At 45.7% G+C, this 14,150-nt stretch overlaps 1 protein-coding gene across 7 annotated transcripts in view; it reads right to left on the bottom strand.

Annotated features, from left to right (window-relative positions):
• Positions 1–13,728, bottom strand: part of PPP1R14C (protein phosphatase 1 regulatory inhibitor subunit 14C) — a 78,886-nt gene extending 65,158 nt beyond the window's left edge. For 5 of the 7 annotated variants that reach the window (XR_009054229.1, XM_057738111.1, XM_057738109.1 and 2 more), the window contains exon 1: positions 12,830–13,282. Coding sequence is in view for 6 of the 7 variants with exons in the window: in XM_057738111.1 (XP_057594094.1) it covers positions 12,830–13,144 (315 nt within the window). In the remaining variant the exon portion in view is untranslated. Of the gene's footprint in view, positions 1–12,829 lie in introns of all 7 variants that reach the window. The other 2 variants (XM_057738110.1, XM_057738112.1) reach the window with 2 other exon arrangements.
• Between the last annotated feature and the right edge of the window lie 422 nt (positions 13,729–14,150).

Here is a 14,150-nt window from a genome sequence, read left to right as displayed (position 1 = left end):
TCATTGAGACACTAACTAGATTACTCTATATTCACAAAACCTGGTGCATAACCAAAATTTTCAGTCAAGGCATAAACCCCACCAAAAATTATTCCCAGTAAAAGAACTCCAAATCTTCTCTGTTTTTGACCAACGGATGTATCTTTCATTTGAATATATGTATTAACAAGGCAGAATTAACTACGGAAAAAAGATCACAGATGTTGCCAGTGGTAATTTCAAATATCCTGGACTTTTCTTGAGATGATTTTTAACATTATTAATCTTGTAAACATCCCTGAGAGGGCTATATCATTTAAAGGGGGAAATTAAAGGGAGCCGAAGATGATGGCTTATAACCAGTCTGCAAATAAAGGTGGTGGGGGGGGAAGCCTGCTTCATCCTTCTGGGCAGACCACACCCACACTTACCCCAGGGAGATGGGAGCAGCTGTCTTAGAACTTCATGTCCTGCATCCAGGCACAAAGGATGGAAAAAGAACCGTGATCCCAACAAACAGGTGTCTGAGATGAGACAACCTATTCCTACCACCAGTAAGAAGCTGTAAAACTTCAAAACTTTTCAGTTTGTTTTGCTTTGTGAAGTGGAAAAGATAACCTCAATTCCTTGGGAGGAAGGAAAGGTTCACACGCACGCCCACCAGGGCCACTCAGAGCTCGGCCTTGCACCCGTGGAGGCAGCCTAGTAAGTCAGTGTCCTAGTCACAACAGCTGCCTTGAGAATTTGGATTTCACTTTGCTGTTTTATATGTTCTCTGTATCTCATTCTTTGCCCTCCTTGACTGTTTCAAATTGCTTTACGCAAGGCAATTCATAGTAAGGTGTCAAGGATATATAAGCTAGTTCTTCATTTTTTTCTTTAGAATAACGAGTTAACCTAAGGATCTTCCACTTACTAAATGCAACCCGCTGTCCTTCCCTGAAATTTAACGTAGGAATATTCCAGCAGTTTGAGACGCTGAATAGCAACTAAATGCTTTTGAAGTCTCAGGCGAGTTTAGGTGATGGCCTGTCTGTTTACCTAGATACACACACACACACACACACACACACACACACTCTTTCACTATCTAAACATCCATCCATATAAACTGCTTCTGGCATAAGATTACTAAATGGTGAACCATCTGGGGTTTGATGAAGAAACGGAATATTTTAGCTTAAGAAAAGCCACTTGTCTACCAGAGATAGTACATGATATTTTTTTTAGTTGTAATATTTGTAGAGTGTTTTCATTATAGCAAGCATAATCATGTTTTAGCACCAAATCAATGACTCATTTTCTTTTGACTTGTTAGAGAGCTGCCACACCCCATCACAAACAGGAGAAAAACCAGCTGACTAATTAGAATTGTTAAGTAGAGTATTAGCTTATAAGAACTAAGCAGAAAAGCCATCTTTACCTATCTGAAAACTCAACACCTTACCTGCTTGGCTTGAAACAGATTTGAGTCAATTAAAATTTTCAGAAACCAATGAAGTGGCTCTGTCAACTGAACTACTGACACAGAAAACATAAAACATATTAACAGATGGTTGACCACACCAGCTCAGGACAAAAACATCCTTTAGCAGAAACAAAAGATGCTGTTAAGGGTTTTTCACATTTTATTTAGAAGAAGCATTATTTCTTTACTTCAGTCATGTCAAAGGTACTTTGGTACTTTCAAACATGTAGGATTAAATGGCTTCTTTAAAGTGAGTTTCCAACTGTTTACCTCAAAATTCCATCTCAGTGGATACATGCAGAGCATAAGGACTCCAACACTAACTGCTCTTACAAACGTGGCAACCAGAAATAAGTAGCATATTCAACTGTGATATATACTCAAGAACTAATAGATTTGAATTTTTCTAAAGAAACAGCTGAATCCTGTAAATGCTTCATCTAAAAAAATAACAGAATACTGTAAACTGTTTAACTAACATGCAGTATATTTGAAAATATATCAAATAAATTAAGCAGAAAAGGCTTGCTCAGTGTATTGGTCGAAAATGCTAGAATACATGGAAATGATCAGGGGGGTGAAGGTGAAAGCTGATGTTCACAGTTTCCAAGAGCTGTTCCCAACTCTGAGTCTTCCTCTTCTTCCTACTGGTAATTTAAACGTGGGCATGTTACTAAGCCCCTCTGAGCCTCAATTTTCTCATTTTAAAAATAGGATAACTACTTACATCACAGAGCTTTTGTGTGGATTGAATGGGATTATCTGATGGTACTTTATGGATTCTATGATGAAATAAAATAAATATTAGAAAGAGCAACCAATTCTGCTTTCCAATTTCTAGCAGAACTGCCTATGAAAAATCTTAATTTCTCTTTTCCATCCCATCATGTTAGTTCTAAAACTAACTATAAAGTGACATTCCAGAAATAAATTCCCCAGTGAAAATTAATTTGTTTAGTACAGATTTATTCAGCCTCTTATTTAGGCTAATTTGTACTCTTCGCCTTTTTAAAAATTTATTTCCTAAAGCTGCTGCGCTTTTCTCTCTCGGATGCTTGTTTTATATCTCAACACAAATCTTCCTCAAGTTAAAATAAATACCATTAGTTAATTATGAGCTGCCAAGATAAAGGACAAATAATAAGAACAGGAAAGGCCCCCAACAGGCAATATTATAAATTATATGCCTAAAATCTTTAAGTCAAATATTCCAGCTCTTCTTAAAGGTTAACCCAATTAAATGCAAAAAAAAAAAAAAAAAATTAGGTAGATAGGGTAGCTCCGAGTAGCTGCATTGTTAGATTTCTAATTTAATTTGGAAATCAACAGCGGGGGGAAGTGCTGGAGGGGAAAAGAGGATTTTTTTAAAAGGCTTCTCATTTGGATCCTTCTGGTCTCAGTGGCAACACACAAGAGATCACGCGTGGGAAGGCTGGAGACACTCACGTTAGCTGCGGAAATCATTGTGTGAATCAGATGATCCTTCGTGAACTAGTCCCATTGTCTCAGGTTTGCCTTGAGAGGAAAGACCCGCTGTTACTGTTTTAAATATCACCCTCCCTTTAATAAATCTCATTTTCTCCAATGCTTGGCCAGCTTTATTACAGAATCGCTAAAGATCAGAGCTTGAAAGCCCTTGATTTCCTTCTTTTTTTTTTTTTCCCAGATGAGGAAAGAAAACCCAAAAACAAATGCCTGTCGTGAAAATGACTCTCCAAGGGCATCTGGCTGGTGAGGGGCAGCCCCGCTAGAACAGAGGCCAGGGCCCCTGCCGCAGCACCATACTGGCAACATGTTTTGAGTCATAGATCTCATAGATGCCAACAAGGTCCCACAGCCCATAAAGGATACAGCCTGCCCTGTGTATTCATTCCTGAAGTTCAGCTATTAAGTGATGACTTTCTCTTACTTAAGACCTTACTTCCTATTAAAACTAACAATAAAGTGTTTTTCGTCATTTACATTATAATGTCAATGAATTTAAGATAACCTTTCCTGAAAACAGGCTTTGAGTAAAGGAAGAAATACACAACCACTATGCAGTAGACAAATGTACTGAAAATGCTAATACAACTGTGAACAGGAAATAGTTGCCACCCTCAAAGGGCTTCCACTCATATGCACGCCTCCATTCTTCTCCTATAATGGAAAGAGCTCCTTTACTTTCTCTTTTTCCCTTACACAGTTTAAATGGATGAAGGCATCTTATACCTCTTCCCCCATCTATGTAAATATCTGTTGGAATGAAAGAAAGAAAGAAAGAAAGAAAGAAAGAAAGAAAGAAAGAAAGGAAGGAAGGAAGGAAGGAAGGAAGGAAGGAAGGAAGGAAGGAAGGAAGGAAGGAAGGAAGAAAGAAAGAAAGAAAGAGAAAGAAAGGAAGGAAGGAAGGAAGGAAGGAAGGAAGGAAGGAAGGAAGGAAGAAAGAAAGGAAAAGAAATTGATTCCTGCCCTCCACAGGTCTTTCCACAGTTCGCCCTAAGGATTCTTTCAAAAATGAAAAGCCCTTCCTTGGTCATTTTTTCCTCAACTATAAAATGATGCTTTAGAGACTAAATCACACTCTGGTCTCTTCTTTTTTCTAAGCTTTTACACAGTGGAACAGATTTCCAAAATGCCAGTGCTAACTAAGAAAAACCTGGTGAGAATTTATTGGCCCGAACGTTTAAGCAGAGGCAGGAATCCTGGCTTTCATTCCTTATTCTATCAAGGCTTGTGTCAGTCTGTCGCTCTGAATCTTGTGCAAACAAAATAATATTCTTGTACATACTGAAAAATTAAAATTACAGAGAAGAATGGCATTAACGAGTGGTTACTTCCCTTGAAGACTTTCATCACCTGGGCATTTGTGCCTTATTCCATCGTAACGTTCTTTTAGGTCAGTTTCAAAAAACCACACAGATATAATTCCTAACCATGAAAAAGAACCAAAACTTCAGGTCGATGATAGAGGAGCAGAGATTCTTTTTTTTTTTTTTTTTTTTTTTGCCACGTCATGCATGTGGATCTTAGTTCCCCGACCAAGGTTCGAACTTGTGTCCCCTGCACTGAAATTGAGGAGTCTTAAAACCACTGGACCGCCAAGGAAGTCCCACAAAGAGCAGATTTTTAACAGACAGAGCCAAATTATATTCAAGCACTTAATTTGGGGTATATATTTCTGAAATGCACTGCACCAGGAGATGCTGCCAACTTGTCTAGGAGTTTCTACATCACTCATTTAACAGCCAGGTCCTGGACCCCAGGATGCAAGAGGCCACTGGGGCTGCAGGGACCACAAGATTCTGCCCTCACAAAGCTGCACCGAGGCCGGCAGACAAGATTACAGAAAGACGCCGAGAAAGGGGTAAGCGAAAGCCAGCAGAGCCAGCCTGCCAGTGACGACACCTGTCACAGGCTTCCTGGAGGAGAACAGGTAAGAAGTAGACAGGTGAGGAGGAGGAAGGAAGGAGACGTGATTCTGGCAGAGGGAGAAGCAAGTGGGAAGGAGTTCCTGCCTGACCTGCACTAGGATCTCGGTTGATAACCGAAGACACGGGGTGGGGGCAGGAGCGAGAGATGAGAGCAGAGAGGGGGCAGCAGAAAACCCCTACGCCTTGTCGCAGGCTGAATCCTGAAGGCTGTGGGGTGCGACTAGATCTGGTCTGGATTTCAGAAACACTCCAGCAGGCCGTGTCGGGGGAGCTCTGAGGCACCCGTGGTGAGGGAGAGCTGGAGGTGAGGGCTCGGAGGAGGAGACCCAGCCCAGGAACCAGGGTCACGGCTTTGCTCCAGCCTCTGCCACTTGAGAGTGACATGGCCTCTGACTGGTTCCTGTCGCTCAAACTCTGTGTACCTCAGTCTCCCCACCTCCCTTGCAGAGTTGCTGCAGGGATCGAGTGAGGGCTCAGGAAGGATGGGGTGTGCAGTAAGAACTTAATACACGCGGCTGCTGGGAGCGATGGTGGTATCGAGGCTACGTGACTTTGGGAGTCAGCGTGACTTTGGACAAGGACAAGAAACAACTTCTCCAACCTCAGTTTCTTCCTCTATGAGGAGAAGAAATGAAGACAATGCCGCCCACCTCACAAAGTTACTGCCAGGATCAATTGTAGGAGATAAAATGTATAAATCACCTGGCCCTCGACCAAGAGCTATTTTTGTAGCAAAAGTACTAATAACAGCAGCAATAATGGAGGGCTGGTAGTAGTACTAGTACTAGTAGTAGCAGTAATTTGAGGGACACAAGAACCAAAACGTGTCTTCTGCAATGCAGGTGAGAAATCATAAGAGGCTGGACTAAAGCGGTGGCAGTGAGGAGCTAAAGGATCAGACTGCAGAGCTCTGAGGAGCAGGCGTCGGCAAGACCTCCTGACTGTGGGCTGTGACCCCCAGGGAGAGGCCAGAGGTGGAGGCCAGCATGCTCTTGGCTGGGACACCCGTGGACAGCATGCCTGCCATTCACCCAGGGAACTGAGGAAGAGGGGCAGGTTGCAGAGGAAAATGAGAAACTCAGTTTCAGACCAGTTGAAGATGTTTCCCACAGGGCATCTGAATATGTCTGGTGCTCAGAAAACAGATCAGGGCTGAAAACAGAGATTGAAGAGTTGTCAGCATATGGACAGCAACTGAAGCCACAGGAATATTCATATCACCCCAAAAAAGGATGCAGGAGTGGGGGGAAATAGAGAGAATAGAGCAGAGGCCCAAAGACAGAGCTGGCGTCACATCACTGAAGAGGCGGGCAGAGGAAGAAAACCCAGAGAGGAGGCTGGAAGAGACGCTAGAGATTAGGATGAGACCCAGGAGAGGTCTGCTCAGAGCAAAGGCTTCCCCGGGAAGTGGTGAAGGGCACCTAATGCTTCAGAAGGTCAAGTAAAGTAAAGACCCAAACAAACCCACTGGATTGAGAAGCAAGAAGGTCCTCAGGGAAACCATGGGAGGAGAGCCAACATCAGCTTGCAGTGGATAAACAGTGGGTTTCATGGGCGGGGGGGGGATCTGGAAAAATAATAAGGGAAGGAGAAGATAGGGCAGCAACCAGAGAGAGCACAGGATTGAGAAAGGGAAGCAGGGGTGTTGGTGGTCACAGAAAAAAACACTGCAAGTTGTATATGTGCTGGGATGAAAATGGGAGGTTGAAAAAGCAGCCCAGATAGGTGGGTAACTAAGAGAAGGAAGTGCCCAGGAGGGTGGCTGCACTGGCTTGAACGGAGGAGGCTGCGAGGGGCAGGGCAGGTAACAGAAAACATGCCTTGAAAAGACAGGTGAAGGTCTGAAATAGACAAGAGCAGGAAACAAGAGACAAGAGAGTAAACTACAAAATGCAATTACGCACATGGTGCACACACCACACGGAAAACGGAACAGATGCAGTTGTTCCCTCCATCTAGAAAGAGATGATGTCTTTGAGGAGACTATGCGCTGGGCAAGGGGACCCTATGAAGCCAGGCTGTTTCAAAGGTGGGAGAAAAACAGAAGATCCTGGAAGCAAACAGTTGTCAGAGATGAGCAGGGCAGGTAGGCTAGTGTGGTGAGGGGCACCTTAGAAGTTAAGGATAAGAGTGGATGGGAGACTGGAGGAAGATTCAGTTTTCAAAAGAATTCGCTCAGTCTAAGCTCAAAAATCAATTAGCTGTGACTACTGTCTTTCAATTCCTGTTTCAAGCCGTAGAGCAAATGAGGCAATGAAGGTAGGTATATATCCAAAAATGCTGAAATAAAACAACAGCGATGCAAGAGCTTGATGTGGATGATTGTAACAAAACCCTGGATCAATTTTCTTCCATAGCCAGGAGGATGATAAAGGAGCACCACCAGCTGATCGGGTACTAAAGCATCAGTGACTTTTAAAAGGTTTTCTGAAGGCTGATCCTTTTTCATTCACTCAAAAAAATGCTTAATGGTCGAAGAACTATGCCCTACCAGGGACACAGACAAAGAAAACTGAGACCGATCCTGCCTTCAAATCGTTGATGTCTAACTTCTCTCTGCATAGATGAAAATCCAGGGGAAGTTCCAGAATGAGGAAGGCTCTAGGAAGAAAGGGAATGATAGAGCGAATATTTGCCCATGCTCAAGTTCAAAGACACACCACCACCTCTGACCCCACATCTGTCTCCAAATTCTACCACCAAATAGGTATGAATACTTTGTTTTCTTCCCCCCTCCTGCTCTCCCACATCACAGAGAACGACCAACAGTTAGTGGCTGGTTATGGTTCAAACTATAGCACCAACTAGGTTCCACGATCTCACCCATTCGGTCCTCATAACAACCCCACAAAGGGGCCAGGGTGATTCCCTTAAAGGCAGGGGGAAAGTGGGGCTCAGAGAGGTTAAGGAAATTGCCTCATCTCTAAGCACCGGTAAGTGCTGGGGCCACACTGTGCCTTCAGGTTCACCTCGCTTCAAAGCATCTGCTCTTTTAACCACGGCCTCCACACCACATTTCCCTGACCATTTTTCCAAAGGGAGATTTGTTAAGTACAGTTTTCTTCTCATCCTTTGGCAATTTAGAATGCTTTTATTCATGGACTTTTAACGTTTAATTTATTCCTTAATATTTTACAGATTGAGTTTATGGCGTTTTTCTTTTTAAGCAGTCTTGTTTAAAAGCCTATTCGTTCTCAAATACCTACACAAATGGGGATTCACCATCTAATCCACAAACCATCTCCTAGACAGCAGTTTCTCCCTTCCAGCTGAGGTACTAACGAAGCGGCAAAGCAGGCGTATTTGATGTTGGAGAGTGGGAATCGAGAACAGAGCAAGGACCTGAACTAAAAACAAGAGGCCTGATCCAAGAACAAGCCCAAAGACACTGGTGTCCCCCACATGCATTATCAGTCAACTCTGAAGTTACAACAGCTACATCTGGGGAGCAGGGAACCTACAGGGGTTCACAGAAGGTGCCAGGCACTGTTCCACCTCAGGAAGCAGTGATTAAGGTACATCTGGCTTTCTGGACACAGCCCTGCTCTGCTATGTCCCAGCTGAGGGGCCTGGGGCAACTTCTTCACTTCTCTGTGCCTCAGTTTCCACATCCATGAAATGGGAATATCAGAGGTTATTACTAGGATTACATGAACCATACCTGATACACAGAAAGCACTTGATAAATTTTAGCTAATTCTCTTATATATGTTTAAGCTTTTCCCTTTCTTGAGCAGTATTTTTTTCATGGCAGGTCACAACCCCAAAATGTGTTATGAAATCAATTTAGAGGGTTATTACCAGCAATTTTGGTAAATTAAATAGAACAGAATATTGCATTTAAACATTAATAAAGTCATATTTTATATTAACTTTGTAATTTTTCTTTCACATATATGCTAACATTAAGTGGCGCTTTGTGAATCTCCGTTTTCATCTGTCCATGTGTCAGTGTTTGTATCAGGCAGCCAGGGTACTTTTTTCTAGGCCCACAGTCAAAAAAATTTGAGAACCACTGACTTACAAAATGAGGATGGTAGAGAGTAAAGGAAGATGAAAAAGTGTAACGTACCAGAAACCACTTTTTATAACGCAGACAGCTGCAAGCAAAAGGAAAGCCTTCCGAAATGGACATTCAGGTTAACCCAGGGGATGGCCTCAGTGCACAAGTCTGTTCATGCCTGGGCTGCTGCGGGTGTTTCAGCAATCAAAGGGTAACAGCAGGCTTTTATTTCCAAAGCATATCAAATTGCAAAACTGGAAGTACAGATGTTATCTTGACGCTGGGCAAGATGGGAAAAATTGACATGACTTAGCCAGTAAGTCGTCTTGTAATACTCGTCAGAGTAGACACTATGCCAGATATCAAATGCTCTTAAAAACCATCAAGGTTTGGGAGAGATATGAAAATGTCTTAAAACAGAAATCCTTAAATGTGGATGTAGATTTAACCTAGCAGTTCCATTATAATCAAACTCCTAGATGAAAATGTGACTACCTGTACAAGAAGATGAAATGGAAAATAACTAGAAACATAGTCATTTTAGAATCTATAAAAACATTTATTTATGTATCCAAAAGGCTATGCAATGTGGTGTTTAACGATACCACCCTTAGACTATGTAAGAGGGGCCGCAGGCCTGGGCCCCACTCCTGCCACACTCATCTTCCTGCAGAGCTCCTGGGACCCGGTGGACTTACCCATCCAGAACCGGTATTCCTCCATCTGGTTTTAGGCTACACTCTGAGTCCCCAGAATTCCCTGATTAAATACCAGCACACTTCCAGGGCATGAATAGGCTCCTTCCAGGTCTGGCCTCTCAAAGGGGGACTTTGCCACTGGTTGGAGCCAGAGGCATGGTTAGGGAGTGGCAGAGGGTGTGGGCAGACTGGACATGCAAGTGGACCCAATGCCCTTCACCAGGTAGGACATATCACGGGCGAAAAACCAAGAGAAGCAGGCCCTGGGCCAAGGGAAGATTCTCCCAACCAGCCCTGAGCTCTGGGAAATCTGAGGATTCGAAGTTCAAACCTAGCTTTCCAGGCCATTTTGAAGATATCTTTGTCAAGGTAGGCAGATAGAGCACATTTTACATAAATGCTCATTAGCTTGATTCATAACTTTTAAATATTTAGACACATGCTATGAGGGCCTCCATCTGTTCTCTTCCACGGGACCTGGCAGAGTTATCATCAGGCTTGGTGGGTAGAACGTGGACTCAGAGCCACACTGCTGGGTTCTTACCCCCACCTCACCCAGTGCCATTCACCAGCTAGGCACACTTGGGAAAGCCTCTTAATCCCTCTGTGTCTCAGTTTCCTCATCTGTAAAACAGAGATGATAACAGCACCCTCTTCATATGGGTTGCTGCAAAGACTAAATGAATCACTGCCTAGAACAACATCTGGTACATAATATAAGTACTCCATAAATTCTGTCATTGCATTTTTCTCTGTACAAAACCAATTGGCCACTGCAAACTTCTAGATAAAACCATGGCCAGGAAGTTATTCTGTGTATTTCTTCTCTCCCACTCCTTTCTAATTTTAAATGTCATATTTTATGCCACTCTAAAAGACCAATATTTTCTATTCTAAAAAGGACAAGTCATCTAACTGCTGACCTGCCTGATGCAAGTTCTTCTGAAATTAAATACATGTTCATCTAGAATACCCCCAACCTGGCAGATAGCTCAGGCCTCTATCTGGCAAGTTGGCTTTCTGTATCAATTTCATGCACTAAACATTTGGAGACATTCCCAATTTTAAGTGTAAAAAGGACATTTCCTAAGGTTCATATTCATGAGATTCAGAGCTACAAGCTAGGTAGGTCCTTCTCGATTCACAAACCAGAGGCTAAAATACTTGAAACTATCAGCAAAAAAAGGCTACCAGACCAGAGAACTGAAGCTAAAAATAGATCCCTACCAGTGGAGAAATAGATGGAAGACAGTCCTTTATATAGCCACTTATTAGTCCACAGGCTTTTTATTATTCAGTGAAGGTGTAGCATCAATATAGTATTTACAAATTGCCAACGACCTCCTCAATGATATATTCCTTCAACCTAAAATGACAGAACAAACAACTTGAAGAGAAACACTTGCCACATTTTAGTGACATACGGGCAGCATATAGCACCTTGTGTCATTTTACCACAAAACCTCTCAAATCTCCTGTTGTTTGCTATACGTTGAGGTCTGAAATGGGAGAAGTAGAAGGAAAAGATTCAAGGTCATATTTACCCTTTAAAGTAAGTATCTAACCTACATGTTTAAGACAGTGAGCACTGAATCTTTCATTTTTTTCCAATTATTCAGAAGAGTTTTAAAAATATGTAATTTACCAACCTGCTGAGAGGCTAGAACTATTTCCCAAGCTACATGTAATTAGTCTCCCATAAAAAGAGCATTGCTAAAGCACTGTTAATTTCAACAATAGTTTCTCTATTAACCCAAATCTTCTCCAAACCCAAAATGGAGTATAAAGACCATTATGAAATAAATGGAAATTAACTGGATTCTACAGAGGCAAGACTGAACACATCCATTCATCCCACAGTAATCTCATCTAAATCAAATAAATTGTTTCTTTAAAGAGTTTTGCCAACTTCCTACTTAGAAAAACCCATAAACACTTCCTATTTTGGCCACTTTTTATTTATGCAATTAAAATGGCTTTTTGTAAGAGCTGGGCTCAAGGAACAATATATTTTTACAAGCCCATTAGTCATATAGTCAAGCTTCGTTATATCATCATCATTCATCAGGAGTCTGTAATGAGAATGCTGTTTCCTAGCACGAAGAGAATGTTAAGGAAAATATGTATTCACAATAGGCCATAAAATGTGTGAAACCCAAACCAGAGGAAAAGCCAGTGAGTTCATCTGGCTTTCATTTTTGCTGAAGAGGGTAACAGCCCTATGGACGCAAACCTACCTTTAACTTAGAAGCCATTTCCTTAATTATTAACCCTCTTCATTCTTCCACCCTTTCCAAACTCCACTCCCTCAAGAGAAGTAGAATACTTCATTTACAATTACTCTTACTAAAGACTCTCATGGGCGATCATTTTGGCTAAGGTCATGTTTCTGCCATACGTTTGTTACAGCTTACTCTAAATATTTCTCCTTACATCAACTATTTCTCCTTAGGCGGCAGTCAGATTTGCGTAGAAGCTCAGCCCCTGAACTGTGGGAAGTCGCGGCGGAGGGGTAGCTGGGCGATCCCAGGCATCCCGCACACCACCCGCAGGCTCCCTTCCTTCCACCCAGGCACCCTTCCAGGTTGCCCAAGGCTCTCATTCTGCGCCCGTCACGGGGAGTCACTGAAATTGGGCAGGAAGAAAGAAAGCTGCTTCAACAAAGCCCAACGTGAGCAGCTTTGGTAATGCAAGGGCGAATTATAGGGACATGCATCGTGGCTGGCTGGAAAAGGAAAAGCGTTCAGCTTGTGATTTTGTTGTATTGCTTCAAAAACCGAGGTGGTCTCTGAGAACCTCTCCTTTCCGATAAGCAGCTTTCAGGCTTTTCCTGCTCTCTCTCTCCACAAAAATCGGGGCTGCCAGGATCCCGGCAGTGAGTGCTGTTCTCGTGGGTTTGCGCGCAGCCGGGGTGATCCCCTCCGAGCCTCACTTGGGGTAGCTGCAGCTGGAGCGGACAAGAGCTCGGGGCTGGCAGAAACGCAGTGCGCTGAGCAAGACCCATCCCTCCCCACGGCCATCAAGGGGCTCCCCCCAGCTCTCCGGGCACACGGCTGCTGGACCCAGGAGGGGCGTCCCCATCGCTGCCCCCCGGCACCAGAGAGCACCCTGGAGAGAGAACGCGCCGCGCCACGCTCCCACCCCTGGGTCCCCAGGAGCCAGGCCGGTGCGCGGCCGGTGCGCAGCCGGGAGCCGGAGCCCTGGAGAATTCCTGCGCTGGCACAGCCGGGCGAACGAGGCCCCCGACCCTCCCGGCCCCGCGCCCAGGTACCTCGCAGCCGTAAAGCTGCCCCAGCTGCTCCACGATCCACTCCTCCAGCACCAGCCGCTTCCGAAGCTCCTTGCGATCGTATTTCACTGTCACTTTTCCCTGCTGGTGCCGCCGCTGCTGCTGCTGCTGCTGCTGCTGAACGTGCCCGGCAGCGGACGCCGTGGCCACGGGCGCCGAGTCCTCCCGGGAGGATCCCGAGCCACTGCTCGAGCCCGGGCTGCCGCCGGCACCGCCCCGGGGGCTCTGGAAGAAAACCCGCGCGCCGCCGCCGCCGGCCCCGCCGGCCGCCTCGCTGCTGCCCGTCGCCACCGACATGTCCCCGCGCGCGCCGGAGCCCGAGTGCGGCCCGGAGGAGGGGCGGGCGGAGCGCCCGGCGCCGCTACCACCTCGGGCCGGGCAGCGGCATGCGAGGGCTTCGCCGGCACCTGCTCCGCGCCGCCGCTGGCTCGCGGGGAGGCCGGGAGGAGCCGCGGCGACGAGGAGGGGCGCGGGCGGGGGAGGGCGGAGAGGAGGGAGGGGCGGGGAGCGCAGCCTTAAAGACGCCGCCAGGGACCCTCTCGGTCCCGCCGGGGAGGCGGACCCCGCACCAGCAGGCAGCTGGCCCGGGGCGTGGGAGTTGCGCGCGGCGGGGAGAATGCGGGCGCACAGACACGCCCGGGCGCCCGGGTGTAGACACCCAGAGGACTGGCGTGGGTCTGGTGCCAGGGATGGTCCTCTGCGCGCGTCCTGTTCTCCGGGATACGGGGATGGCGCTCCTCCCGCCGTCCCGAAGCCCACGAAACCCGCCCCCTCCTGCGGCCTCGGCGGGCGCTGCTGGGGGCTGGGACCACCGGGGGCAGGGAACGCGGGAAGGGACCAAGCCGCAGGCTCCTCGCAAAGGTTTTCCTCTCCCCACCGCCTCCTCGGAGGGCAGGGAAGTGTCTCCCCGCCTCCCGGCCCCACCCCGCGGCTCCAAACACCCATTCCTATTCATGCCACTTCCCCTCTCAGACTGTGAGAGAAATCGACGAGGCGATGTTTGTGCAACCAGGCAATCACCGCGCCTGAGAAATTCTCTTCAGACCTGTTTTTCTCCCCTTACACAGTGTCTTGCTACCTCATACGCAGAGCGTTAGGAAATCTTTATATCTAAAGGGCAGAAGGCTCCATGTCTCTCTGGCAAGGGGACATCCTGACAGCAAATGTTTCTGTAGGAGTCAGTGCTGGTTACTGGTCTTACACTTCTAGTATCGTATTCCCTGCATCCCCAGCTTTCCTCTCAACGCCATTTCCAAACAACCTCTTTTTTAGCTACGAAAGTAACAGCACGAACTACTTTTAA

The sequence above is a fragment of the Hippopotamus amphibius genome, chromosome 6, assembly GCF_030028045.1.
Source record: "Hippopotamus amphibius kiboko isolate mHipAmp2 chromosome 6, mHipAmp2.hap2, whole genome shotgun sequence".
In the NCBI taxonomy this organism is placed as follows: Eukaryota; Metazoa; Chordata; class Mammalia; order Artiodactyla; family Hippopotamidae; genus Hippopotamus; species Hippopotamus amphibius.
This window is presented reverse-complemented; position numbering and strand designations above follow the sequence as displayed.